Source organism: Lissotriton helveticus, chromosome 1_1 (genome assembly GCF_964261635.1).
Source record: "Lissotriton helveticus chromosome 1_1, aLisHel1.1, whole genome shotgun sequence".
Taxonomy (NCBI): Eukaryota; Metazoa; Chordata; class Amphibia; order Caudata; family Salamandridae; genus Lissotriton; species Lissotriton helveticus.
The window spans coordinates 762,029,332-762,051,828 of record NC_136057.1 but is presented as its reverse complement, the minus strand read 5'-3'; the positions used below and the strand labels follow the sequence as shown (position 1 = coordinate 762,051,828).

The 22,497-nt window shown below is 40.4% G+C and overlaps 1 protein-coding gene across 13 annotated transcripts in view; it reads left to right on the top strand.

The window, feature by feature from the left end:
* Positions 1-22,497, top strand: part of NRCAM (neuronal cell adhesion molecule) — a 219,790-nt gene that overhangs the window by 163,619 nt on the left and 33,674 nt on the right. For 7 of the 13 annotated variants that reach the window (XM_078674305.1, XM_078674310.1, XM_078674308.1 and 4 more), the window contains 4 exons: positions 6,025-6,078; positions 6,388-6,513; positions 7,374-7,526; positions 21,069-21,200. In XM_078674305.1, coding sequence (XP_078530431.1) covers positions 6,025-6,078; positions 6,388-6,513; positions 7,374-7,526; positions 21,069-21,200 — 465 coding nt within the window. The remainder of the gene's footprint in view (positions 1-6,024; positions 6,079-6,387; positions 6,514-7,373; positions 7,527-21,068; positions 21,201-22,497) is intronic. The other 6 variants (XM_078674311.1, XM_078674309.1, XM_078674307.1 and 3 more) reach the window with 2 other exon arrangements.

The following is a 22,497-nucleotide window of genomic DNA, read 5'->3' as shown; positions in this document are numbered from 1 at the left end:
CGAATGCTTGCCTACTTAACCCGAGTTTAAGGGTTGGCAATGCTGAGCTCTGTTGCCAAAGGTCAGGAAATACTAGGAGCTAATATGCATATGTGATAGTCTGGGCCCGAGTGTGGGTTAGAACAACCATTGGTGTAGTTATTAGTAATACCATGATGATACATAGTTCTGTAGGGACGTGTTTGCCCAGGAGTTAGGTAGAGATGCTGCATTGTCTCTTTGCATTGAATAATAATAATAATCCACATTTGTATAGCGCACAATCACCCGTTAGGGTCTCTAGGCGCTGGGGGGCCGTCGGGAAGATTAAGCAAGCTATTGCCCAGAGTCGCATGGTGCTGGGCTAACCTGCCGCCAGAGCCGGGGATCGAACCCTGATCCCCAGATTCCAGCGTCAGTCGCCCTGGCCGCGGCGCCACACCTCTCCACTACGAGTGACGCTCACGCAGGAGATATGCTGGACGATTCGTATGTCTAAATTTGTCTGCAATTTGGCGGCCATTTATCAGATCTTAGTCGTCCATATGATGCACAGCACACATTTTTCCATCCTGGGAGCACGATGGCAGTCTTTTGACGTAAGCATATTAATATGGTCTGATTTTACGGCCTATTTATCCCATTTCTATATACCTAGAACATGTTTCTCTTTTAGAATGGTATCTCAATTGCACATGCAAAGGTCGATTCAAGCGTTAATATCTTAAAACACTATGGGCGTCGCGCGCGTGTGGTCCATCATTCACTGGATGGCCCCGTTAATTCACCACCGTTTCGGAAGATTTGCTCTAATATTTCCAAAGTAACGTGAAAAAAAATTGAAAAATTTCACGCATTTTTTTTGGGGCAGATTTGGGCTTTGTCTTGCAAATTAGACCGAGCGGCGGAAGTATGCTTTGTGGTATTTTCTATTAATTTTCATGTAAAAAGCAAGTAGATCAATTTAGAATTCTTAGGTAGTGCTGCCACCTAGTGGCATAATATTTTCTTTCTAAACGTGTACAAATGTTTTCCAAAGATTTCGAGACCGTTTATTCATTCTAATATGGTAAATATATTGCAAAATACGCTAGTTTGCAAGTGCTCGAAAGTATAGTAAATGTAAATGTTCAACTACCTGTAACACATTGATGATCAGACAGTAAAATCTGTATACGAAATGCCTGCACCCGCCATGTTTATTGTTTTCATTGTTTTATACCACAACTGTTATGTATCACAACAATGCATTAAGCGTCCACAGCACAACCCCTCTACCTCTCCTATCACTCGTTGACGTCATGTTGTCGCTGACCGGGACAGCTGCCCTTGGCTGGGTACGCGCTATAGAAATACTGTATAGTTAAATCCACATGCATACATCAAGTGCATCATCGTACACCTCTATAGAGGTCAATCGAAGTAGTTTGCTCAGGGCACCAAAGCACAGTTGTGAAATGTAACAGATAGTCCACTTCAGATGGGGAGAAGCTGTGCCACTGTTCCATGCTGCCATTGTGACGATATCCTGCACAAGCACCACGTGTAGTCATGAACAAATCTTATTTGAGGAAATGTAAGATCAGTGGTAGCTGCTGGTCGACAGGAAAGAGACCTGTCATGGGTGCATGGTGTGCAGGATAAGGTCACGAGATTTGAGGCCTAATTTATGGATGCAGATTCTCAAAAGGAGAGAGCATCAGTCAGGGCAGACGTCCTAAAAAACAGAAGTGGGGGGACTAACCAGGTTAGGCAGTATCCAAGGGAAATCATGACACGTGCCGTGCCATCACAGCGCATGATGTCACGATGCGTGACCTTGCACGTCACATCACAGGATGTTGCCTCACTGGAAGTGACATCACAAGAAGCGACATTGGATATTAAGAGCTCACACATATGTTTATCAAGTATATCATGAGTACATTTAAGCACATTATGAGATTTAACAAATGAGATTTGGCGTTGGGGTTGTACCAAAAAAGTGGTGCAATCCTGACGCAAAATTTGGGCCTCAACTAATACATTTATTTTTTTAACCCCTGCCACAAAGAAATTGGCAACAAGGAGAAGCATGGTTTTAGATATTATGCTTAATTGGTTGCAAAGTCTACATTTTAAAATATTTGATTGGGTTAAGGCATCTGCTGTGACGGTGCCCAGTAAATCTCAGGGAATCCTAATAAGGGTGAGATATTTCTAGTAGTTAACGCGCTTGCTGGAGAGATCTGTGTTTTGTGAAGTCCCAGATTTGAAGTAGTAGAGAAGGTAAATGTGTCTCCTGCGAAGCACATCATCTAACACGCTGATGACAGATTTTTTTTATGTAGATAGTAAAGTGGGTTACGGCTTTTAAAACAGAGATCCTTTTGTTACCTGCAGTTTATAAATTGTATTCCTTGTAAAAGACCATAGTGAAGTATAAAGGACATGTGACTCCTACACCTTGTAACTCTCACTGTCTTGTGTAACTCATCTTGTACAATGATTTACAAATGTGCATGATTTATTGTCAATGTATAATGTTTATGTTACATAAAGAGCTCTGACACCCTGCATTGGATTGCATAGCACTATAAAAGAAATAAAACAGTGCTATTGAAAGTGTTATTTGTGTAAATACCGGGACAGACAAACACACCTGACATTCTTACGGTGCATGCATCTATTATATACAGGGACAAAACAAAGGCAAAAGCTGCCTCTCCTAAGTACTTGTTAAGAGATAACAAGCTGTGTGCCTTTGTTTCCCCTCCGTGGCATTTACATTTAAGTGTGAAGTTCCAGGCCACCTCCAGTTAGGATATTTAAAAAAAAAGTAGGCCTGAAGGCCCCTTAACTTTGTCCCAGCTGGAAGTGCTAAAAAAAGCTCCCTCGCTGCCTGCACGTTGCTGCTTGGAATCGAAAGTAGACAGCGTGCAGGTGCTGCTGAACACGTCCCGGTGTCTGAAAATTACTCTGGGACTCGTTCAGCAAATTTCTGTGGGTCCGACTTCTTGGAAGGGGGGATGGTGTCCACCCTCTGAAAGGAGTGGGTGGATACAGTGTACCTGCATGTACCCCCGACTTGTGCCCTAATGTCAAGGATGACTCTAGACATATGTTATGCACAAAAGGGGAGCACACTCCTCTGCAGAATGTGACTACATCACCCCCCCAATCTGATATGGTGGGAATGGCAGTCCAAAATGAGGAGCCCATGGCATGGAGCTCCCTCCCTAGGTCATTTGTACCTAGCCCTATAGCAGCTGGTCCTGTGATGACTAGTTATCTCAGGCTTCGGCTGTCTAGTTTGGATGGTAAACTGTGGAACAATAACTCGGTTTATGCCCATGGGCTGCTTTGTGTACTAATTGGGGAGGCGAACGGGTGATTGTTTCACCCGTCTTTGTTGTGTTCGCCTCTCTCCAATCGGACCACTGTTTATTTGTATCAATTAATATACAGGTCCTTCGGACTATGCTTGGGTCACTCCATTGTTTGTAATTGCTTTGAGTACTATGCATAGGCTCCTAAATTGGCCGATAATCGCCCATTTAGCAAGGCTTATAGGGCCCAGCCTACAGGTTAGCAGTGTGCAAAGAACCTCCCCATCCAGGAAGGGCTCCAGAAAAATCCAGTCCATTTCTGACTGGTCAATTGGTTTGTTCCTAGAGGTACTCCTTCTTCAGCTTTTTCTGTCTCTGTTTCTGTCTATAACAGAATACCTTCTAAGCAAGAGTAAAAAGAGCAGCAGGATTCCCTCACTCCTCTAGGCAGACAGCAATCAGAGGACTACTTCTTCTTTTGGTTTCTTCCAAATTCATGTGTGTTCTGATAAGCTGGTGTTTGGAAAACATTTATAGGGTAACCTTTCGGTAGATTGTGACAACATTGGTCTAATCTAAAAGACAATTCCCTACCCAAACTATCCTACTCTTTCAGCACTTCCGGTTTCTCCTCTCTGGTAAATTATGATAAAAAACGTCTGTGTGGGTCTTTAAACTTCTCAGCTCATTTGTGAAGCTCTGAATTTTCTCCCGGGGTTGTCCTAATCAGATGAGGGGTATTCTGCTCAAAACCAATTCTATCCTATTCTGAAGCAAACCCCTCCCTTGCAGGCCGCAGAGGTCAGTTTGTTGTGAGCAGAGCAAATTCCAAAGCCCCTGACAGGATAGCAGCGTTTATTATAGACATGCTACTCTAAAGTTTCCCGCATTGTTTTGTCAAGATTCGCTGATGTTATCTTCCATTCCCCTCTCTCATTTTCCTATATAAGTAGCCAGCGATGAATTTCCCCTTCCATTCTGCTAGCAGGCACAGACCTACCATGCTATTCTCCCAGAAAACGTTTATTACACCTCATCACACAGCTCACTGTTGCAATAAGAGAGAATAGAAAGCCCACCATGGCAGAATTAATGTGCAAACTCAGACAGCTGCATTGGCTCCCAATTGAGGCAAGGATTACGTTTGAATCCTCTGTATTGCTCAAAGGGCCATAAATAACTAGGGCCCAGTAAAGCTTAGAGAGTTGGTAACCACTTATGTTGCAACTAGACACCTGAGATTCTCAGATCTTCATTTCCTCAGTCCCACCAGGGTAAAAAGGATGGGATAGGGAGAAAGATCGTTTGCACACGTAGTACCGAAGTTGTGGAACAATCTTCCAACCAGTCTCAGAGCACTGGGAAATGAACTTTCATCAGTAAGAAAGTTAATGGCTATTTCCCCGTTAATGTACTAGAGGACCTACTCTTAGCACAGTAATCACCAGCGCGGGGTAGCCTTCGGGTAGCCATGCGCTTCACAAAACATAAATATAAACTCTTAGCCGAGATAAAGCTGTTGTTTTTATGAAATCATATTTGTAATATATATTACAAAAAATCTATGTTCACCACATTAGAGTTTGGGTATATATTAAAACAGTGAATGGCTGGTCACTATAACTTTTTCCAAGCCTGACTTCTGTGAACTCTTTTTCCTTAGTAGATTTTCACCTTCGGAAAAGGCTATAATGGCCAATGCAGTGAAAAATAATCTTTTTGTATCCTTTCACTGCAAGGAGATACTAATCCAAATGGTAGGCATGGCTTACCTTTGGACATTTTGCACCTAGATCTTGGGGTAATCAGGGTTCTTCTTATAGGTAACTTAGTTAATCTAACATATCAACTGTAATACATGTTAAAATTGTTTCTGTTTTGCCAGGTGTAGCTTTTCAGCATTTCAGAACTGTAATAGCAGCCCTGAAGACCTACTATCCTGTAGCAGACATGTAGCAGCTAAATATTATACCACTGCTTCCTTTTCCAATCCCTTATACTGTGGTCTTACTTAAGGGTGGACAAGTCAACTGGGGTTAGTCAATTTGTTTCCAAGTTTAGGTTTCAGAGAACTGGCACCAGGGACCGTTTAGCAGTTGGCTGGTGCCCAAAGTTGTTTCAAATGAAAGTAAAAATATTGAAAGATCACTCAATAACATGCTCTTTCTCTCGCAGTCCAGGGCAGGCAAGGAATCACTAATATTAACAGAGTGATTACAATATAAGTTTCGTCCAGTTCAACAAATGCACCAAAGACTGACAAAAGATGGCAAAATAAATTCTTAGTGGATGACGCACAGTGGGTACAGACAAACAAATAACTTGGGTACATTTATATGGGGAGTTGTATCTCCTGCACACATAAATGTATACATAGGATGCTGAACAAGTGGGGTTGAACATAAACAGTTTATTATTATTATCAAATTGTATGTTTCCAGTATATAGACAATTCTGTAATATTCCAACATGATCTGAATAGAGATCCAGAATCCTCCTACGGAAACAAGTGCTGTTGTTTAGATGCTATTCTCCTTAAAGAAACACACCAATCCTGCCGTGTATTCAAGTGCATGAATCCACCGCTTTACTTCACCTTCACTTCTTCATCATTGCTGTCAAAAAGACCACAATTTTGCATGATCTTGATGGTATAAATTCAATTCAACCACTTTCACTCTTTGAAATGATACCCTGTCTTTCTTCTCTGTTATCTTTCCTCTTTCTGGTGTTGCAGGGTATTCAGAAACTCTTTTTGCAACTTCATCTGTCCATTCAACATTCTCCAAGGGTACTGTTGTCATTTTTTCTCATTATACAACTTGTTAAAAAGTCATTGTTTATTACATCGATTAATGCATACTCCTACTTCAGTTTCAAATATCATAGCTTGTAGTCATTCAGTCTATGTCTGTGCAAGACCTTTGGCACCACAACGCTTGTTTCTTGGCATGATTGTCTTGCAGTAGGATAGCCATGTTACAAATGTTCTAAGGAAAGGTGTGAGCTGCCAGGCACTTATTCGGCAAATAAGATTATGTTCATCAGAGTACTTAGAGACACAAATGAACCTGTTTCTGTTTCTCTGTTATGTATTCAGTCTGCCCAGTTTATCCAAGGATCAGGAATGTTACTGCGGCTGCGACGTACGCAACAGTCATTTGGGAATATGAGGGTCCCACCACGAAGTTATTTGTTGAATATGTTGAATCTGGTGAAGCATTCAGTAAGAAGTTGTTCAGTTATTTGCAATCTTACTACAAAATACTTTTTTCAATGTAATCTGGTGCAGATCACATTCACTGTAAATATATTTTAGCACAACTTGTATTTCGTTTTATTGTGCTTGGAACCATGAACATTCGGCTACCTTGTGCATGATATTGTGTGTTCCATAGTGTATTTCATCGCGTGTGGTCATAAACTATTCTCTGGTGATGTGTTCATAAACTATCAGGTCTGTCTCTTTGTGTTCCACAATGTGCTTGGAAAATAATATTTTTCTTTTCTTGCATTGCCTTGAATGAGAAAGTTGAGCCAGATTTCATCTAGAATATCTAATTTGTCCTTCTACTTTAAAATCGGATTACATAGTTTATTGACCAAGAAGTTGATTACTTTTTGCACTTATACTCATCGGTTCAAAAGCCGCTGATAGATTTAGAAATATCCAACCCAATGAATAATTTCATTTGAATCATTTCATGAGAGATGAAAGACTACTTTCACTTTAAAATTTTCTGCATGATTTCAATTTGTACAGTTTTTGTACTAGGATTACAGCACAAGGATCACAATTAAAGTAAAGCTAAATGAAAAAGAAAAATAATAAAACAAGCTTTGATCTCATTGATTCGAGGTTATTGATATTTAGAAGTGTATTTACAATTTCTTGGCATTCACTCTAATGAGCTATGCATGTGTCACCGAAAAGGGTTGTTGCATGTGGTACGAAGGCCAAACTGTCCTGGAAGCAAAACTAGTTTCCTTTATAGTAATGTAGAATTGCTAAGGGTTTGGTCATCTTGGGTGATGAATTTAAGCATGGACTACTCCAATGTGTTGTTTTCCTAAAATTCTTTTCAGGTAAAGAAGATTGGAAAAAAGAATGTGTAAATGAAACTTGGAGCTTCTTTGTGTTAAAGGGTTTGACACCCGGAGCCGCATATAAAGTCCGCATTGGTGCTGAGGGTCTCTCTGATTGTGTGAGTTCAGAGGAAATGTTTCAGACAGGTCCAGGTGAGGCACCACTATGTAGTATGTTCACTTCTGCCTCACTCTGAGAAGTACTGTGTGCAAGCATGTTGAAAGCATGCAATTGAAACCGTGTTGTACCTTTATTATTGGTTTCTTTTCTTAGTGAGATGATTGCTTGTTGCTTGTGTCCACAGGCACGTTCGATGTTAGCATGGAGTTGTACATTCTGTTGCCCAAATTTGCAGACCATTGCTTGTGTCTACTGGTACTAGAGTGACTTTAACAATTGCTCTTTAATATTAATACGTTTTTGTTAGAGCAAGTAGGAGTGAGTGTCAGACCAATTTCTCTCATTTTTTACTTACGTCTTTTATTTCTCCTGTGTACACTTCTTTGCTTACGTACAACAGGAAAAAATAAAATAAGCACATACTAAAGGGAAATTATACTGGGAGACAAGCAGCAAACTTGCACAATAAAATATACTTATTATTAATACATGGAAACAATAGATTACTGTAGCCTTTTTGAGTCAAGTATGGGGAATTAGTATTCAAGATTGCTGCTAAATGGAATAAACCTTAAATAGTAGGTGGGGGTTGCCATGCCTGCAGTGTAGTGTGCGTCTCATGTCTTGAATTACACAGTTGATCACATTTCATAATTACAGTCTTATGACATAGATTAATAATCATGCACCATTCATGTGCCTTCCCTATTGCGGAATGTCAGAGGATATGAATTGTCAGGAGTACCACACAAGGCATTATTACATGTCAGCAACAGCATCAGGATGGACAACTCCTTTGAAATGTAATTGGCTGTAACTGACTGCATGACTGTGTATCCGAGAGTCAAGTCAATGCATGAGGATTGAAGTAGCATGTTGTGACCTTGGTGTTCCTTCGCTGGCGTATTCTTCCTTCCAAAACAATAGTGAGACATGCTCAAAGATTTGACATACAGTAAGCAATGATTATACACAACTTCACTTTCAAAATGTGATGCATGGAATAAAACTCGTTTTCCAATGCTGAGAAATCACTTTGTTTCAGAAAGAACCCTGTTAGAGACGCTTCCGTATTAGAGCTTATAACAGCACCTAGTACCTGAACAGTGTTCTGCTCACTGCAGTAGAACAGGAAGCTGTTATTTTATTGCATTAGACAGAAAGCTTTTAGTTTCCTGCAGTAGAACAGGAAAACTTTATTTTATTGACTTCACTCATCAGGGGAAAATTATCCTTTGATTTCAATGCAGTTGCAGTCAGCAGGCTTCCACACTACTAAAACAGGTTTCTCACTGGAGTCAGCCCATAGGCAATGGGATGAATGGATATGAAACTGAAATTACCCTCACTAAGTCTCCTCATCAGCTATATTAAAGCTCATTGAACTGCCAGTTTTTCTAATGAAGTTGGGAACCTAGGCTCTTGCCTTCAAAGATACAGTCCTTCTACATTTGTTAACAGCTTTTTCCAATGTTTCCTCCCTACTTTTCAGTGAATTCATATATATCATTCATGAAATACACTTAGCCAACAAGTGTTCTGTGTTAGAGGTTTTTTTCAAGAGTGGTATTTAGGTACTGATGTTCCTTGAATGCTGACATGTCACCAACAGATATGAGAACTGAGTTATGATTATTCTATATTCCCAAACTCTTACTCAAAGACTCATTTTAGAAACTTATCTTCACTCAATGTTGATTCCTTCTCTTAAAATAATGATAGTAGCACAATGTTCTCTCTCTGCATCTCATGTTTGAACATTTTAACATATTGAGATCTACTAATCATTTCTTAATTGAGCCACCCGATATGTATTTAATTAAGTTATGCTTCTGTAATTCTTCTCAGGTTTTTCAAAGACTACTTTCTAAAATGGTTAGAAAACTGAGTCCAATGTTCTATATTTCCTGTTACCACTACACTATAAAAGGAAGTTATTACTCTGTAGTAGTCTACTGTGTAATCTTTGTTACACTGGCATAATCTTGCATAATTTGCAACTTTCTCAATACATGAAATATATTAACTACTTCTGGTAAAGCAAAAGTTTGGGTGAATTTTGCCCTTACAAGACTGGTTCAATGAAACAATCTCTCACCAAAAGGCATTTTCTCTTCAATCTAGACATTTTCTCGATGAACTAATCTCCTGTCTTTGTCTTGTGTGACTTATTATGTGCAAGGTCTGCCATCACCGAGAAAAGTTAATGCAGATATTGGTGCAATATATATCACATAATAAGCCTAATTTTGCTAAAATGTTTAGCATTTAAAACAAAAATCTAAAGTTTCAATCACCCTCAGTCTGTATGTCAATTTCCTTAGATTTTGCTTTACTTTCTTCAAGAAGACTGAGTACAGATGTGAGGGCATAGGAAGTAAGGGAACAATTGGAAAGTCTGACTGTATAACTCCAAATGTGCTGCATAGATTACATTCCAGAGTGCTCGGTGGATAAGAACTATGAACGTGGAAACTAGGATCTAGAAAGTGAGTCTTCTTTGTTTCTGGACAATATACAGTAGAACCTTCACCAAAGATGCTTTTAGTTTTTCAGTATATGCCTTGTGTAATCTGATATGTTGGTTGTTTGTCTCTTGTACATGTGTTGTTAGCATTTGTCATAGGTATTAATACTCCAGTATGGATTGTTTCAAACTTGTCACAAACATGGAGCCGTAGCTTTCACCTCACTTTTAAATCTGAGAAACCCCTCAGAGATTCCTTTAATTTTTGCTCACTTTGATCTCTTACAGCAAATTGATTTTCTGATGCATTTTATGTATCTGATCCAACTTTATGAAACATACATATTTAATCAGTTCTTTAATGCTGTGTGCCCTCCTATCAATTGAGAAAATCCCTCTTGTTTTGATATAAAACTCACGTTTTTTAAAAACATGCTTTTGGTTTTTACATAATTTTCTTTACCCAAAAGTGTCTCGTTGTTGACTTACTTAACAACTGCTAAAATAGAATTTGCAATTGGATGCCACTCTCCCTTCCTATGTGCTTCAATTGTAGACATTCTTAGCAACGTTCTAATAGAGTGATGTATATTCCATTTGTCCCGAAAATGATACTGTCGTCTTTGCCAACTCGTTCATTTCCAGTTTGTCTGGTATTTTTATATCAACATTTGATTGAAAGCCATACCCCCCTCCCAGATAATCTAAAAACTGGCAAAACTCCTCTCCTTCAGGAAAGTACAGACAACATTCCTTTTCAAGGGCTTATGCTTCTCAAAATCTCATTAGGATTGAAATAACCTTTCCCCAATGTGCCTACAGCTGCTTCTAATTCCTCCCTTAAGCAGCCATGTTTTATTTTTTTTCAGCTGTGGGTTAGCATAGTGCTGTGAGAGCCAATGCAAAATGGCATTTTGCAACTAAGCCCTGAAAATAGGCAGACTTTGATATTTTGACTGCAGCCTGTATAGTAAGTAGATTGATGGCAGTGATAAGGTATGATGCATGTCTATTATGCAGGTAGGAAAAGATGGTATAATTACCTGAGATTACTAGGTTACTTATAATAGTGATGAGATAGGCAGGACTGCCATTATGGATTTTTGTTGGAAGATACAAGATTCATTAAATACACTGATCAGCAGGTCAATTTTAAATGACTATTTAGTAAACAAAAAGATAACTAACTACTAACATAACATATCATGTATTGTCAATGCTATCTACCTTGTCAAGTGTACGTAGAATAGCACAAAATGTTGAAATGCGGTGCCCAATCTTTTATTCTCTTGTCTACTTGCTGGCTGATATGATTCACTGTAGGAACTACAGCTTGATCATGTCTTACTTAATTTGCATAATGTGGCTGTTTTGCTTTTTGGGGAGATGGTTGTTTAAATCTAGTGTTGAATTCTTCAAGTTTGCTATTTATGATCTTATATTTCATTAAAATGTTTAATTGGTTGTTTAGTGGGAGCTTTCTAAATGTGTCAGCCTTTCCGTTCATGCTCCTCGAAGAATCGGTTAAATGTATTTTTCCTATTGGAGAACATTTGTCACTCTTAAGCAAACATGTTATTCCTGTTGTTAGGAGTGCGTAATCATTGCAAAAGAGTATTCTATAGTCCTATTGTAATCAAGTTAATTTAATAGAATAGAAATGAGACAAAGCTCTTAATCGATGCACCTTCCCGTTAGCAATTCCACATATGAAGCCAATGTGCGGTTGAGTCTGGTTTAGGGCATAGCATGAAATCAGATTCACTAGGAAAATCCCAGTTTCCCCTATTGATTAAGGCCCACCTCCTTGCCCTTACATACATTTAATCTGAAGTGTAATTTCAATCAGTTTAAGCATATCTAAGGTGGAACATGGGTATTTGCTTATGTGGAAAAACTGAAGGCTATCAGGTTCAGGGTTGCAGCTCCTATCTGTGCTCACCAGCCTCAAAACTCTTGCCACAGAAAAGACATGGACTCTTTAAAAATGTGCACTGGTTCTCTTTGAGGCAGTCATAGCTCTTGCTATAGCTGGATTCCGCTCCTGGATTCCAGCTCCCGGATTACCGGCTCCTATCCTGACGAATCTCAAGCACTCTGCGGATTCTCCTCATTTTCTGCTTGAATTCGAGCCATGTCAGCAGGACTTCACCAGGGAGTTATTAATCCCTAACCCCTCTGATCCTGCTTTAAATATGATTCCTTTTATCACTGCACCAGGACGCAAAGGGTAGGATATTGATCCACTACCCCTCCGGCCTTACGGTCCACATCTTGAATTGGCAGCTCCCTCTCAGGCATTCAGATTTTTCTGTCCTGATAATGATCCCCCAACCGCTGTTGGGGATCAAAACGTCGTCGAAAACCTCTGCTTATGCTTGATGTGGAGCATTAGATGTTCTCCTCATTTTGACTGCTGTAAACAGTGTATCACTGAAAGTCACTTTGAAAACAAATGTCTGAGGTCTTGAAATCTGTAGATTTCCAAACCCCGTCACTGTCTGCACACTGCATTATACTAAATGTTGTCCGTGTTTATTGAATGTTTAAATAAAGAATGTTTTTTCCATTTGGATATAGACCTACACAGCTTCGATGTAGCTCTGTGTGTAAGCCTTTATGTTTCCTTTATAGAGACCACTGTCTCTAATAACATACTGCTCATCCTTGGTCCTTTATGACTTACAGGGTTCCCTTGTTCTATGTTTACTTACAGCTTTAGGACCAGGCACATCATTATACTGGCTGTACTATATATTCTGTCAGATCAAGTGCAGATACTGCTAAAGCACAGTGAGGCCCTCCTGGTATTGGGGCAGCAGATAAGTAGAGCAGTCGACAGGCACCAGAAAGGCAGCTGCTGAGTGAGAGAGTAAGACTTTGCTGCTGGAAGGGGGATTATGAGAGCTCCCTTACACCTCTGGGAACCCTCATGCTACCAGCATTGTGACCTGACATAGGAAGAGAAGTGGGAGGGCAAACAGCTGTCGGTGGCACATTGAGGAGTATAGCTAACATCAAGAGCATCTGTCCATCACAAGAATAGTCATGATAAACTTAAAGATTCCGTACAAATATGGGTATCTCTGTCAATGTAGGAAGCCTTTTCATATAAGGCTAAGCCAAACAAATGTGGTGTTTCTGTTTCATGTGAGAGGCTGTTGAAGCTTGGGTCTAGTCAAACAGTTATCTACAGAGGGGTGACCTTTCTAGAAGCACGAAAGGTAAGGGAGAAAACAATCACTTGTTAACATCTAATTTTAGTGTACTTGACAACTTAATCTGAGTTCAGTAGGGTTTAATTTAAATAAATTTAGAAACAAATCAACATAAATCGATTTCAACATAATCATATAAAATTACAGAAAGACCAAGATAAGACAAAATCTCCTGAAGAGATTTACCCTATATAATACAATGTAGAAGACTAGCTCCATGATGATGCAAGCAATCAGGAAAATGAACTGAGGATTAAATTGCATCAGATGATTTTTCAAAGTTAGCATGAGCAAGCTATCTCTCCCTACACAACCTTAAAAGGGGCAACCCTAAGCTAAGAAGCATTCGGTAAGGGTGAAATCAGAAAGATGTCGGAGTCTTCAATAGAAGGCACTCCAACCATGGGTCAAGTAGCATAAAGCCACACAAGCAGAAGCATTTATTGCTCCCTTTGAAAACCTAAGATGACTCTTCTGTCCCTCACTTTGTTCAGCATAAAATATTGATTGCAGTCAGAGTAGACAATTCCACGTGATATTTGCCAGTGAATTTCCATAGCTTGAGTACAACTGGATTCTTTCACCACCTTTCCTACATTGATAAGTTACAACTTTGTTCGTCCTTGGTCATTCCTCTCCTTTTCCATGAGAACTTGCTTCCTTGCTTGTTACTGTGCTTCTGCTTTCCAACTTTATCTTCTCATACCTTGCTATCTTAAGAAAATAAAACCCTCTATGCTAACTAATGAGGCTTTCTTTCTCCATACATGTAGTGGAAACAAAATACAAATACACACATTCTACATTGAAGGTTAAATACAAATTACGAGTTAAACTCTAAACGTGAGCATGGACACAACTGATTCTCGAGGCCCATTCTAGTCAATTTAGTAGTGCACAGGGTTACAGAAAATCCAACAATTCATTTGGCCTAATGAGGAGACACCACTAAACAGACGGTGAACGGCCTTTAATGCGAAGAAACACAGTGAGTTGAAAAGACAATTCTCACTCCACAATGCAAAGCCCAACGCCTTTGGAGCACTCCTGTGCTCTTGATCACGGGCGGAATGAAGGCAAAAACAACGGCAGTCAGAGGGAGCCTTAGATAAGTGTCTCAAGTCCCGCCCTGGTGGGCGTGTGCCAAAAGGCCTACTGGTACTTGATGTTCCCTTCCGTGTGTTATCCCAGTGGATGCCGTGGTACACCAAAATTAAAATACAGATTTCTCCCAGTGGGTCGGGTGAAACTGCCCCTTACATCCTGCTGTGCATGCAGCTTCACTCACAATGGCCCGTCTGTTCCTCAGTGCTTCGAATCTTCAAAGCGCCCGGTCTGCACCACATACGGCAGGGCGTCTCCGCGACCTAGGCCAGGCCGCAAAACATGAAATAATTCATTTGGCCTAATGAGGAGACGCCACTAAACAGACGGTGAACTGCCTTTAATGCGAGGAAACACAGTCAGTTGAAAAGACAATTCTCACTCCACAATGCAAAGCCCGATGCGTTTCGAGCACTCCTGTGCTCTTGATCACGGGCAGAATGAAGGCAAAAACAACGGCAGTCAGAGGGAGCCTTTGATAAGCGTCTCAAGTCCCGCCCTGGTGGGCGTGTGCCAAAAGGCCTGCTGGTACTTGATGTTCCCTTCCGTGTGTTATCCCAGTGAATGCCATGGTACGCCAAAATTAAAATACAGTGTTCCCCCAGTGGGTTGGGTGAAACTGCCCCTTACATCCTGCTGTGCATGCAACTTCACTCACAATGGCCCGTTTGAGGGTTACAGAATATATGCACATTTCTACACACACAAGAAAAGCAGCTCCATAATACATGTATAAATTGTAAAGAATTATGAAGATATCATTCTAAATGCACCTGCATTAAATAGATTCCTGTTACACACATAAATGTTTAAGCATTAGAGAAGAGACCTGAGATAGACAGCAACAGCAACCAAGCATGAACAAGGCACCGATTAAAAGTCCACTCTAAGTGTATGTGTTGAATTGGAAACTAGTGGTCTTCAATAGACAGATTATACTGTCTGTAACCCAGACCCAAAAATGTCACTACCGCCTGAAGTAAAACTTTGCTTTGGTAGACATTGGAAAAGAGTGATGAATCGTATTGTATAGGCTTAATAGCAGGAAGAATATATTTATGCATTGACTAGTAAATCCTATACAATGCCATCTTTAGCTTAACACTTAAAAACAATGATGGCAAAACGTTTTTTTCAGCATTTTAATATTTGGTTGGTGGAATGTATGTGGTGTAAAAACTCAGTTATGGCTCTCGCCTTCAAAAATATTAGAGAAAGCCATGAAACAGGAGCTGATGGAGTACGTGGATTCTAACAATATCCTGGACTCCTCTCAGCAAGATTCCAGGTCACAACACTCTACATAATCTGCTCTGATAATGGCAACTGAGGAGATTCATAAGGTCATGGATGAAGGTGGTAGAGCTGTTTTAATCCTACTTGATTTAACTGCCACTTTTGACACCGTAAATCATGTGGGCCTAGTGCAGCCGCTTAGAGCCGTTGGTGTCAAGGATACAGCCTTAACATTGCTCATGTCCTTCCTGGGCTCCAGGGTACAACAAATCTACTGGGACGGAATTCAGACCGGAGAATTCTTTCTCCCATGCGGAGTCCCTCAAGGATCAGCATTATCCCCCACATTGTTCAATCTGTATGTCACCCCACTGGCCAAATTGATAAAAGATCAAGGTTTAACACTAGTATCGTATGCAGATGACACCCAGTTAGTGGTATCACTTACACAGAGTGTCGAAGCTACTGCATAACGGTTTCGAAATTGCCTCACTAGTGTGATGGGCTGGATGAATACAAACTTTCTAAAGCTCAATACAGAGAAAACTGAGGTAGTAGAATTTGGCCAAAAACCCTCAATCTGAAATCACCTATGGTGGCCCCAGAAGCTGGCACCTGTCCCATCCCTGTGCCAAAGGCAAAGAATCTAGGTTTTCTGATTGACAAGGACTTAACACTTACCTCACAAATCAATCAAGTTACCTCTGCCTGCTTTTTTATGGTTAAGGTTCTGCGAAAAATACTGCAGTTTATACCTTTTTCTTTAAGAAAAATGGTAGTAGGAGCCTTGGTTCTATTGCGAATTGACTATTGCAATGCGCTGTATGTTGGAGCTGGGGAAAGATAGCTTTCCAAACTTCAGTTATTGCAGAATGCTGCCGTAAGAATACTGTTGGATGTCCCTAAACATCACCTGACGTCGAGTGGCATAAGGCAGCTACATTGGCTCCCAGTCCGAAGACGAGTGGACTTTAAGGCGTTATGCCTAGTCCACAAAGCTGTATATGGAGGAGGTGCAGTGGATATCAAATCTCTTTTTCCGCGGTATGTACCGACCCGCGCATTAAGGTCTGGTAGTCTGGGGCTGGTCTGCCTCCCTAAGATAAGAAGAGCCCGATGGAGAGGCAAGGGTTTTTCATTTCAAGTGGCAAAGCGATGGAACTCCCTCCCTACAGAGCTATGCTTGCAAGGCAACAAGATCCTGTTCAGAAAGGCATTAAAAACATGGCTTTTCATAAAATCCTAGTTCAGGTGCAGCCACTCCTTATCCTCCCTCAGCGCCAACACGCCTCGGCAATAGTGCGCTTAATAAATAACTCAGTCGGTCAGTCAGTCGCCTTCCCAATGATAGGCAGATGCATTCAAGCTCAATAGCTGGGGAGCAGAGCTCTAAAGAGGAGACCATGTGGTCTTGTTTATTGTATACTACTGTTTGTGTTGCGATTCGCAGAGGTAGGTGGGCATTCCATGCCAGGTGAGTCTGACTTTGGCCTAGTAGTTTCCCAATGCTGCAGCTATTTAGAGCATCTCCAGATCCTCTTTAAAGCACTCTTTCTCTGCCCACGTATGTCGTGCTTCACATTCAGCACCCTGTCTCTTAACTTTACGCTAAGCTCTTTTCTTTAGTAATATTGAAGCAGACTGCCCGCGAGAGGGCATAGGACTAAATCATTCTTGGTTTCTTCAGATTCTAAGCTCAATTTGATTCCAACAACGCATCCGTGCGGGGCAAACTTTTTTCTGTTTTTCGCCTATATGTCTGCAATACCACGCTGCAAATTACAAGCACAGTCTTCAAATAAATTATAATCTTACCGTCTCTTTTATTTGTTTAAAGAATTCCTATAGAAATGTAAATCTGTCACAAAATATTAGTATGCACACAATCACTTCTGTTCCATGCAGACATGTTAACAGTGTTCCTGCTTCAGTGCAGACTGAAGTCGGGTGGATATTGTGCCCATCTAGTAGTTATAATTTCCCATCTGACTGTAAAAACTGTAACTTTTGCTTGTATTTCTAAGGTGATTTGATGGAACATAAACACCACTGATTCATAAATGACTAGTTATTAGTCATCAATAAAAGTTTGTCACTTTGTAAACTACCACATACGTGTTCTACAATGAAAAGCTGCATTAGGGCCCTAATGAATGGGACTGGGGTTTTACGATAATGACTTGGTGGCTCTGATTAAAAATGTACAGCTATAATTTTATCCTACGCGTCTACACAGCAAATTGTAAAAGCCAGGACCTGCACGAGCGATTACGAAGTGCATTAAACTGTATTTGCATATAAAAACATTCCTACACAATCGCCTTCTAATTTGTAGTTTCTCGCATTTAGGCATCAAAGCTGCATTTAATGTCATTGGTTTTCACTTTATTAGCAGCTGCTGCGTTCAAATGAATTTAAATATATCCAGGCATAGAGAAAGTTCGATTTATGTGGAGTAATTGCGAAATCATGTGTGAAATTCACACTAAATTGTGAGATTTATCTGTTGCTTTAAAGGCTGTGTTGTTAAGGGGGTGAGTGAGACTGGGCTATGCTTTCCTATAACTCTTGCACTTCTACATGTTTTTGCACAATTTGTTTGCATGAATATTAAATTGCATGTCTTACAGCAGGATGCTAAATGTTCATAAATCACATCTTATTATATTGCTGAATTACCCGTTCCTATTATCGCTATCAAAACAGTCAGGAGCAAGATACATTCAAATGAACACCAGCAGAGGTGGAAGTGTATCGAAATAAAGTTGCCTTGCAACCTGCCTATGGTGGTTAGGCAGATAGGATGCCTGCAGCAGGAGAGGTGGTGTTTGAAATGCACCACAGCTTAAAAGCCAAGGGCCATATAACAGATTCTTTTATGACATTCTTGTGGAAATAAAGATGATAAAGAAAGATATAACAGATAGGTTGCACTTGCCATGCTTGCACAATGGGGCACCTTAAAGCAGGTGTGCCGGATGCAAACATGGAAAGTGCATACTATCAGGAAGACTGCACTACTCTCAGGATAGCCGAGAACTTGCAATACCCCCAGGGCATCGCACTCAAGAGAAATCCAGAGCAACTCTGTAACAGTTGCTCCATGTTTCTCTGTGCAGGCGGCAACCCACCTGAACTTTAAAAGAGATTAGAAATCCCTTTGCAGGCGGGTGCAGTGAGTGGCTGCACCGACCTACAAGGGGATGTATGGGGGAATCCATGGGACCCCCTTTCATCCCTTTAGAGAGCTGCATTTACAAGGTGCACTGAAAGTACACAACTTTTTTGTGGTGCACTTTCAGTGTGCCTTCTTAAGGAATGTTTGCCTCTGCTCCCACTTCTGTAATAGGCCACAGGCGCAAAGGCAAAGTGATTACCTGATTTGCACAGGGCCACATCCCCATGCAAATGAGGGAACACCCTCTAATGATAGCTCTCGCTTTGTGTGTGTGCCAGCGCTATCTGTATTACAAAAGGGGCCACACAAGCATCTGGACTACAATTAGCATCAAGGAGTATACAATAATTACAATTCAACATTGAAAGGATGTGATGCTGGAATTGCAAAAAGACATATGCTAGAACAATGATACTAGTATGACATGTAGCAGAACTATATAACTGAGAAAATGGAAGTACTGAGTCTTAGTTTACATTAGTTTTTATAGTTCCATATGAAAGTACCTCATAGTGAGGTATATGCATAATAAAGATCAAATGTACTATACTTGTCCGCAGAGCTGTTTTTCAATAAAAACAGGTCTATCATAATTACTGCATAGTTTGTCTTCTCTAGCCACATCATTTAATCAATCCCTCTGCTTATTTGCCACTCCACTGCCCAGAATTTCAGTTGTCCTGCTTACACTATTGGAATTCTGGTTGACAGAGGTGAAGTATATGTTTTAGTTGTCCATATTTATAAGGTTTTGACTAGAAGATGGCAGTTTTAAAACCAAAGACTAGCATTTTTATAGCCAAGCAGAATTCACATGTACTTGCAAATATGACAGAAAGAAGTCAGTTTTTTAGCACATTTTTGTAACACCAGCTTCACAGCAGAGCACATAAATAGTGAAATAGTTACAAACTATCTGCACACATTTCTACTAAAAAGGCCATGTAATGGGCAGATGGGCTCAACCATGCGCTTCAAAAATTGTGAAAAAAAGCCGGTCATGTTTAAGGAAAGTGGTCGGGATTTGTATATAATTCTGTCTTGCCTCAAGGAGTACATGGAAAACACGATGTACTGTTCTCCACAAAGCGTTGCGCATTTATCCTTGGCTACTTCCAGTCATTGTAACAGCACATTAATTGGCTAGTATACTAGGAAACTCACTTTGTAACTATTGGAAACGTGTGGAACTAAACGCATTGTACATTTGAACCAACCTTTTATATATTGCAGTATCCACACAAAATTATATTTCCAAGTTGCAAACAAACGTGTGAAGTGAGCCTTATTGACTGGCAGGGTCGAGCTGGCAGTGCCCAATGGGCTGGACTGACAAGGCAATGTATAGGCCGGTTTTTTGGAACACATGTGGGCCTGTTTTAATCTCTGCTGAGTCAGTTTTTACTGTTGATTTCCCGATATTAAACCAAATATAGCTTGCTGCAAACTCAAATCCATGCAGTCTTTCATACCTTGCAAAACACTCATACAGTGTATCTGCCCCAATTTGCAACCGTGGGCAACTTTTTTAGCTTTGTAATTCAATAATGGGGGTCACTTTTATTTTAGTGCCTATTTTCTGTCCCAGTCCGACTTAACACCCTTATAATAAACAGCAAAAAAAACTACAGTTATCCACAACCTCATGAGTGAGTAGTGATGAGAAACACAAGGGTTGGTGTGACACTACAAAAGCATTTTTCATTATACACAAGGGCAACTTTACACATGGGTTGCACTACCATCCTGTGGTCATTTTTCATTTTGTGACTTATACAATTGTAGGGCCACAGAATAACATCTGTTTTCTTTTTATCAAATCAGAACAAAAGCTTTGGGTTTGTATACGGATGCTCACCGAGCAGTGCATCAGATGTTCTGTCACAATATGGTTGTTAAAAAACAAACTTTGTCAACTAGTTAACACGTAGGCCCTTATTACAAGAATAGGTGATATTTATAGCACATAATAAATAATGATACCACAGGGTGCTTTATTTATTGAGTGCAATAACTACACATTTTAAGAGTTGAACTACACCTTTTACGAGTTGTTGTTGGGATAGAATTTGAGGATTGTGGCATTTAATGTGCCAAGTTACAGTAAATACTGTATGGTTTTCTCCATTACATTTTAGTAGGTTTGAACTGCTGAAATTTAACAATTTGGCAAGATATTTAATGCATACGATGATTATCGGATTAGTTAAATACCTAACAACTCGTAATTCCAACTGTGTGTAAACAGAGGCTTATGCATGGGTCAGATTTAACCGCCCAACTGGTAATCAGGGCTTTAGGGTTGATAACTCTTTTGATGTCTGCTATGAATAATTGAAATGTTAATTCATGTTTCCTTTTTATCCTCCAGCAATGGCAAGTCGGCAGGTTGACATTGCTACTCAAGGATGGTTTATCGGTCTGATGTGTGCAGTCGCACTTCTTATCTTGATACTGCTGATAGTCTGCTTTATCAAAAGAAATAAAGGAGGGAAGTATCCAGGTATGTTATTCCTCAAATGTCTCAGCCAGTGTGTAATGCAGAAGGATTTCTTTATTCAACTGTTCAAAATCTTCATCAGTACTGTAATTTTGATCAGTGCAACTGCTTTTGTTGTGGCTGGTCCCAAATTGATTGTTCCTTAGTTGGGGTGCCTGGTAGTCCACCTCAAGTAAAAGGGCACTATTCCTGTTAGGTCCAGTAAAATTTCTAATAATTTTAATCTGAACTCAACCCCTGGTAGATATGGCACCGAGCAGACTAAATTTAAGAAAATGGGTAAAGAATTTAGAAGTACCAAAACAGTTAAAAAGTCAAAAACACAACACAATAAAACCCCCACTCTAATTTATAAAAATCGATAATAACTGAACAAAATGATAGCCAAATAACAAAACCCCATTAAGGTGAACCTGAGTTATGAATTTTTGAAGTTGTAAATAAAAATAGCACCAAAAAGCATTAAGCTCCTACCTCGGTCATCGGTTTTTGCGTAACTGGTACCCAGGCATGATTTAAGACTGACCACGATGCAGTGCGAGGCAGATACCAAAACCTTGTTTGACCGAGCTTGAAGTTCTATCTTTGGACTTAGTCTCTGAAATGGAAGTCAAAAATACTGAATGGGGTAGGCAGGAGGCTGTGGCCTAGAAAGGCTTCACAAGGCTGAATAGCTGTCAGATGCGGTCCTGACAAAGCAGTTGACTGGGACGGGAAAGCTCAAAGTGGTAGAAAATGTGTGCCCAAGGAATGTTCATCCGCTCAGACACTTTTGGCGCCTTAGCCCGGTGTAGATTTCCATGTTCGAATGTAATCACTTTTGAGGGGGCCTAGATTCCTCAAGTGGGCAAGATTGTAAGCTGTAGCCCAACAGGGCTCCAGGAGGCCAGATAGCCTCACCGCGACATCCCATTGATATGGATTTGCTACTGTGCAAAAGCTCAGAGCAGGAACAACCTGAATCTCTGGCCTAACAGCAACTTACATTCATCAGATTGACTTGGCAGGTTTGTCCTCATCCTACAGAAGTCTTAGCAGCCAAAGGTTTCTAAGTTTCAGGTTTTTAAGAAGCTTAGGAGGAGTACACTTTGACAAGCCAAGGGTACCAAGACCTCAGGAACATCACTTTGGGGATCATGACTCACTCCAGCAGAAGCCACCAGGAGGGTGAAGGACAAGTCCAGTTGGAATTGTTCATCTGGGCTCTTCAGAAAAAGGGGCTTCTTACATATGTGTGTAGCCCTGTAACTTAACAGGAGGTCAGCCAACTGACCCTTGCTATGCCACAGTAGTTTTGCCA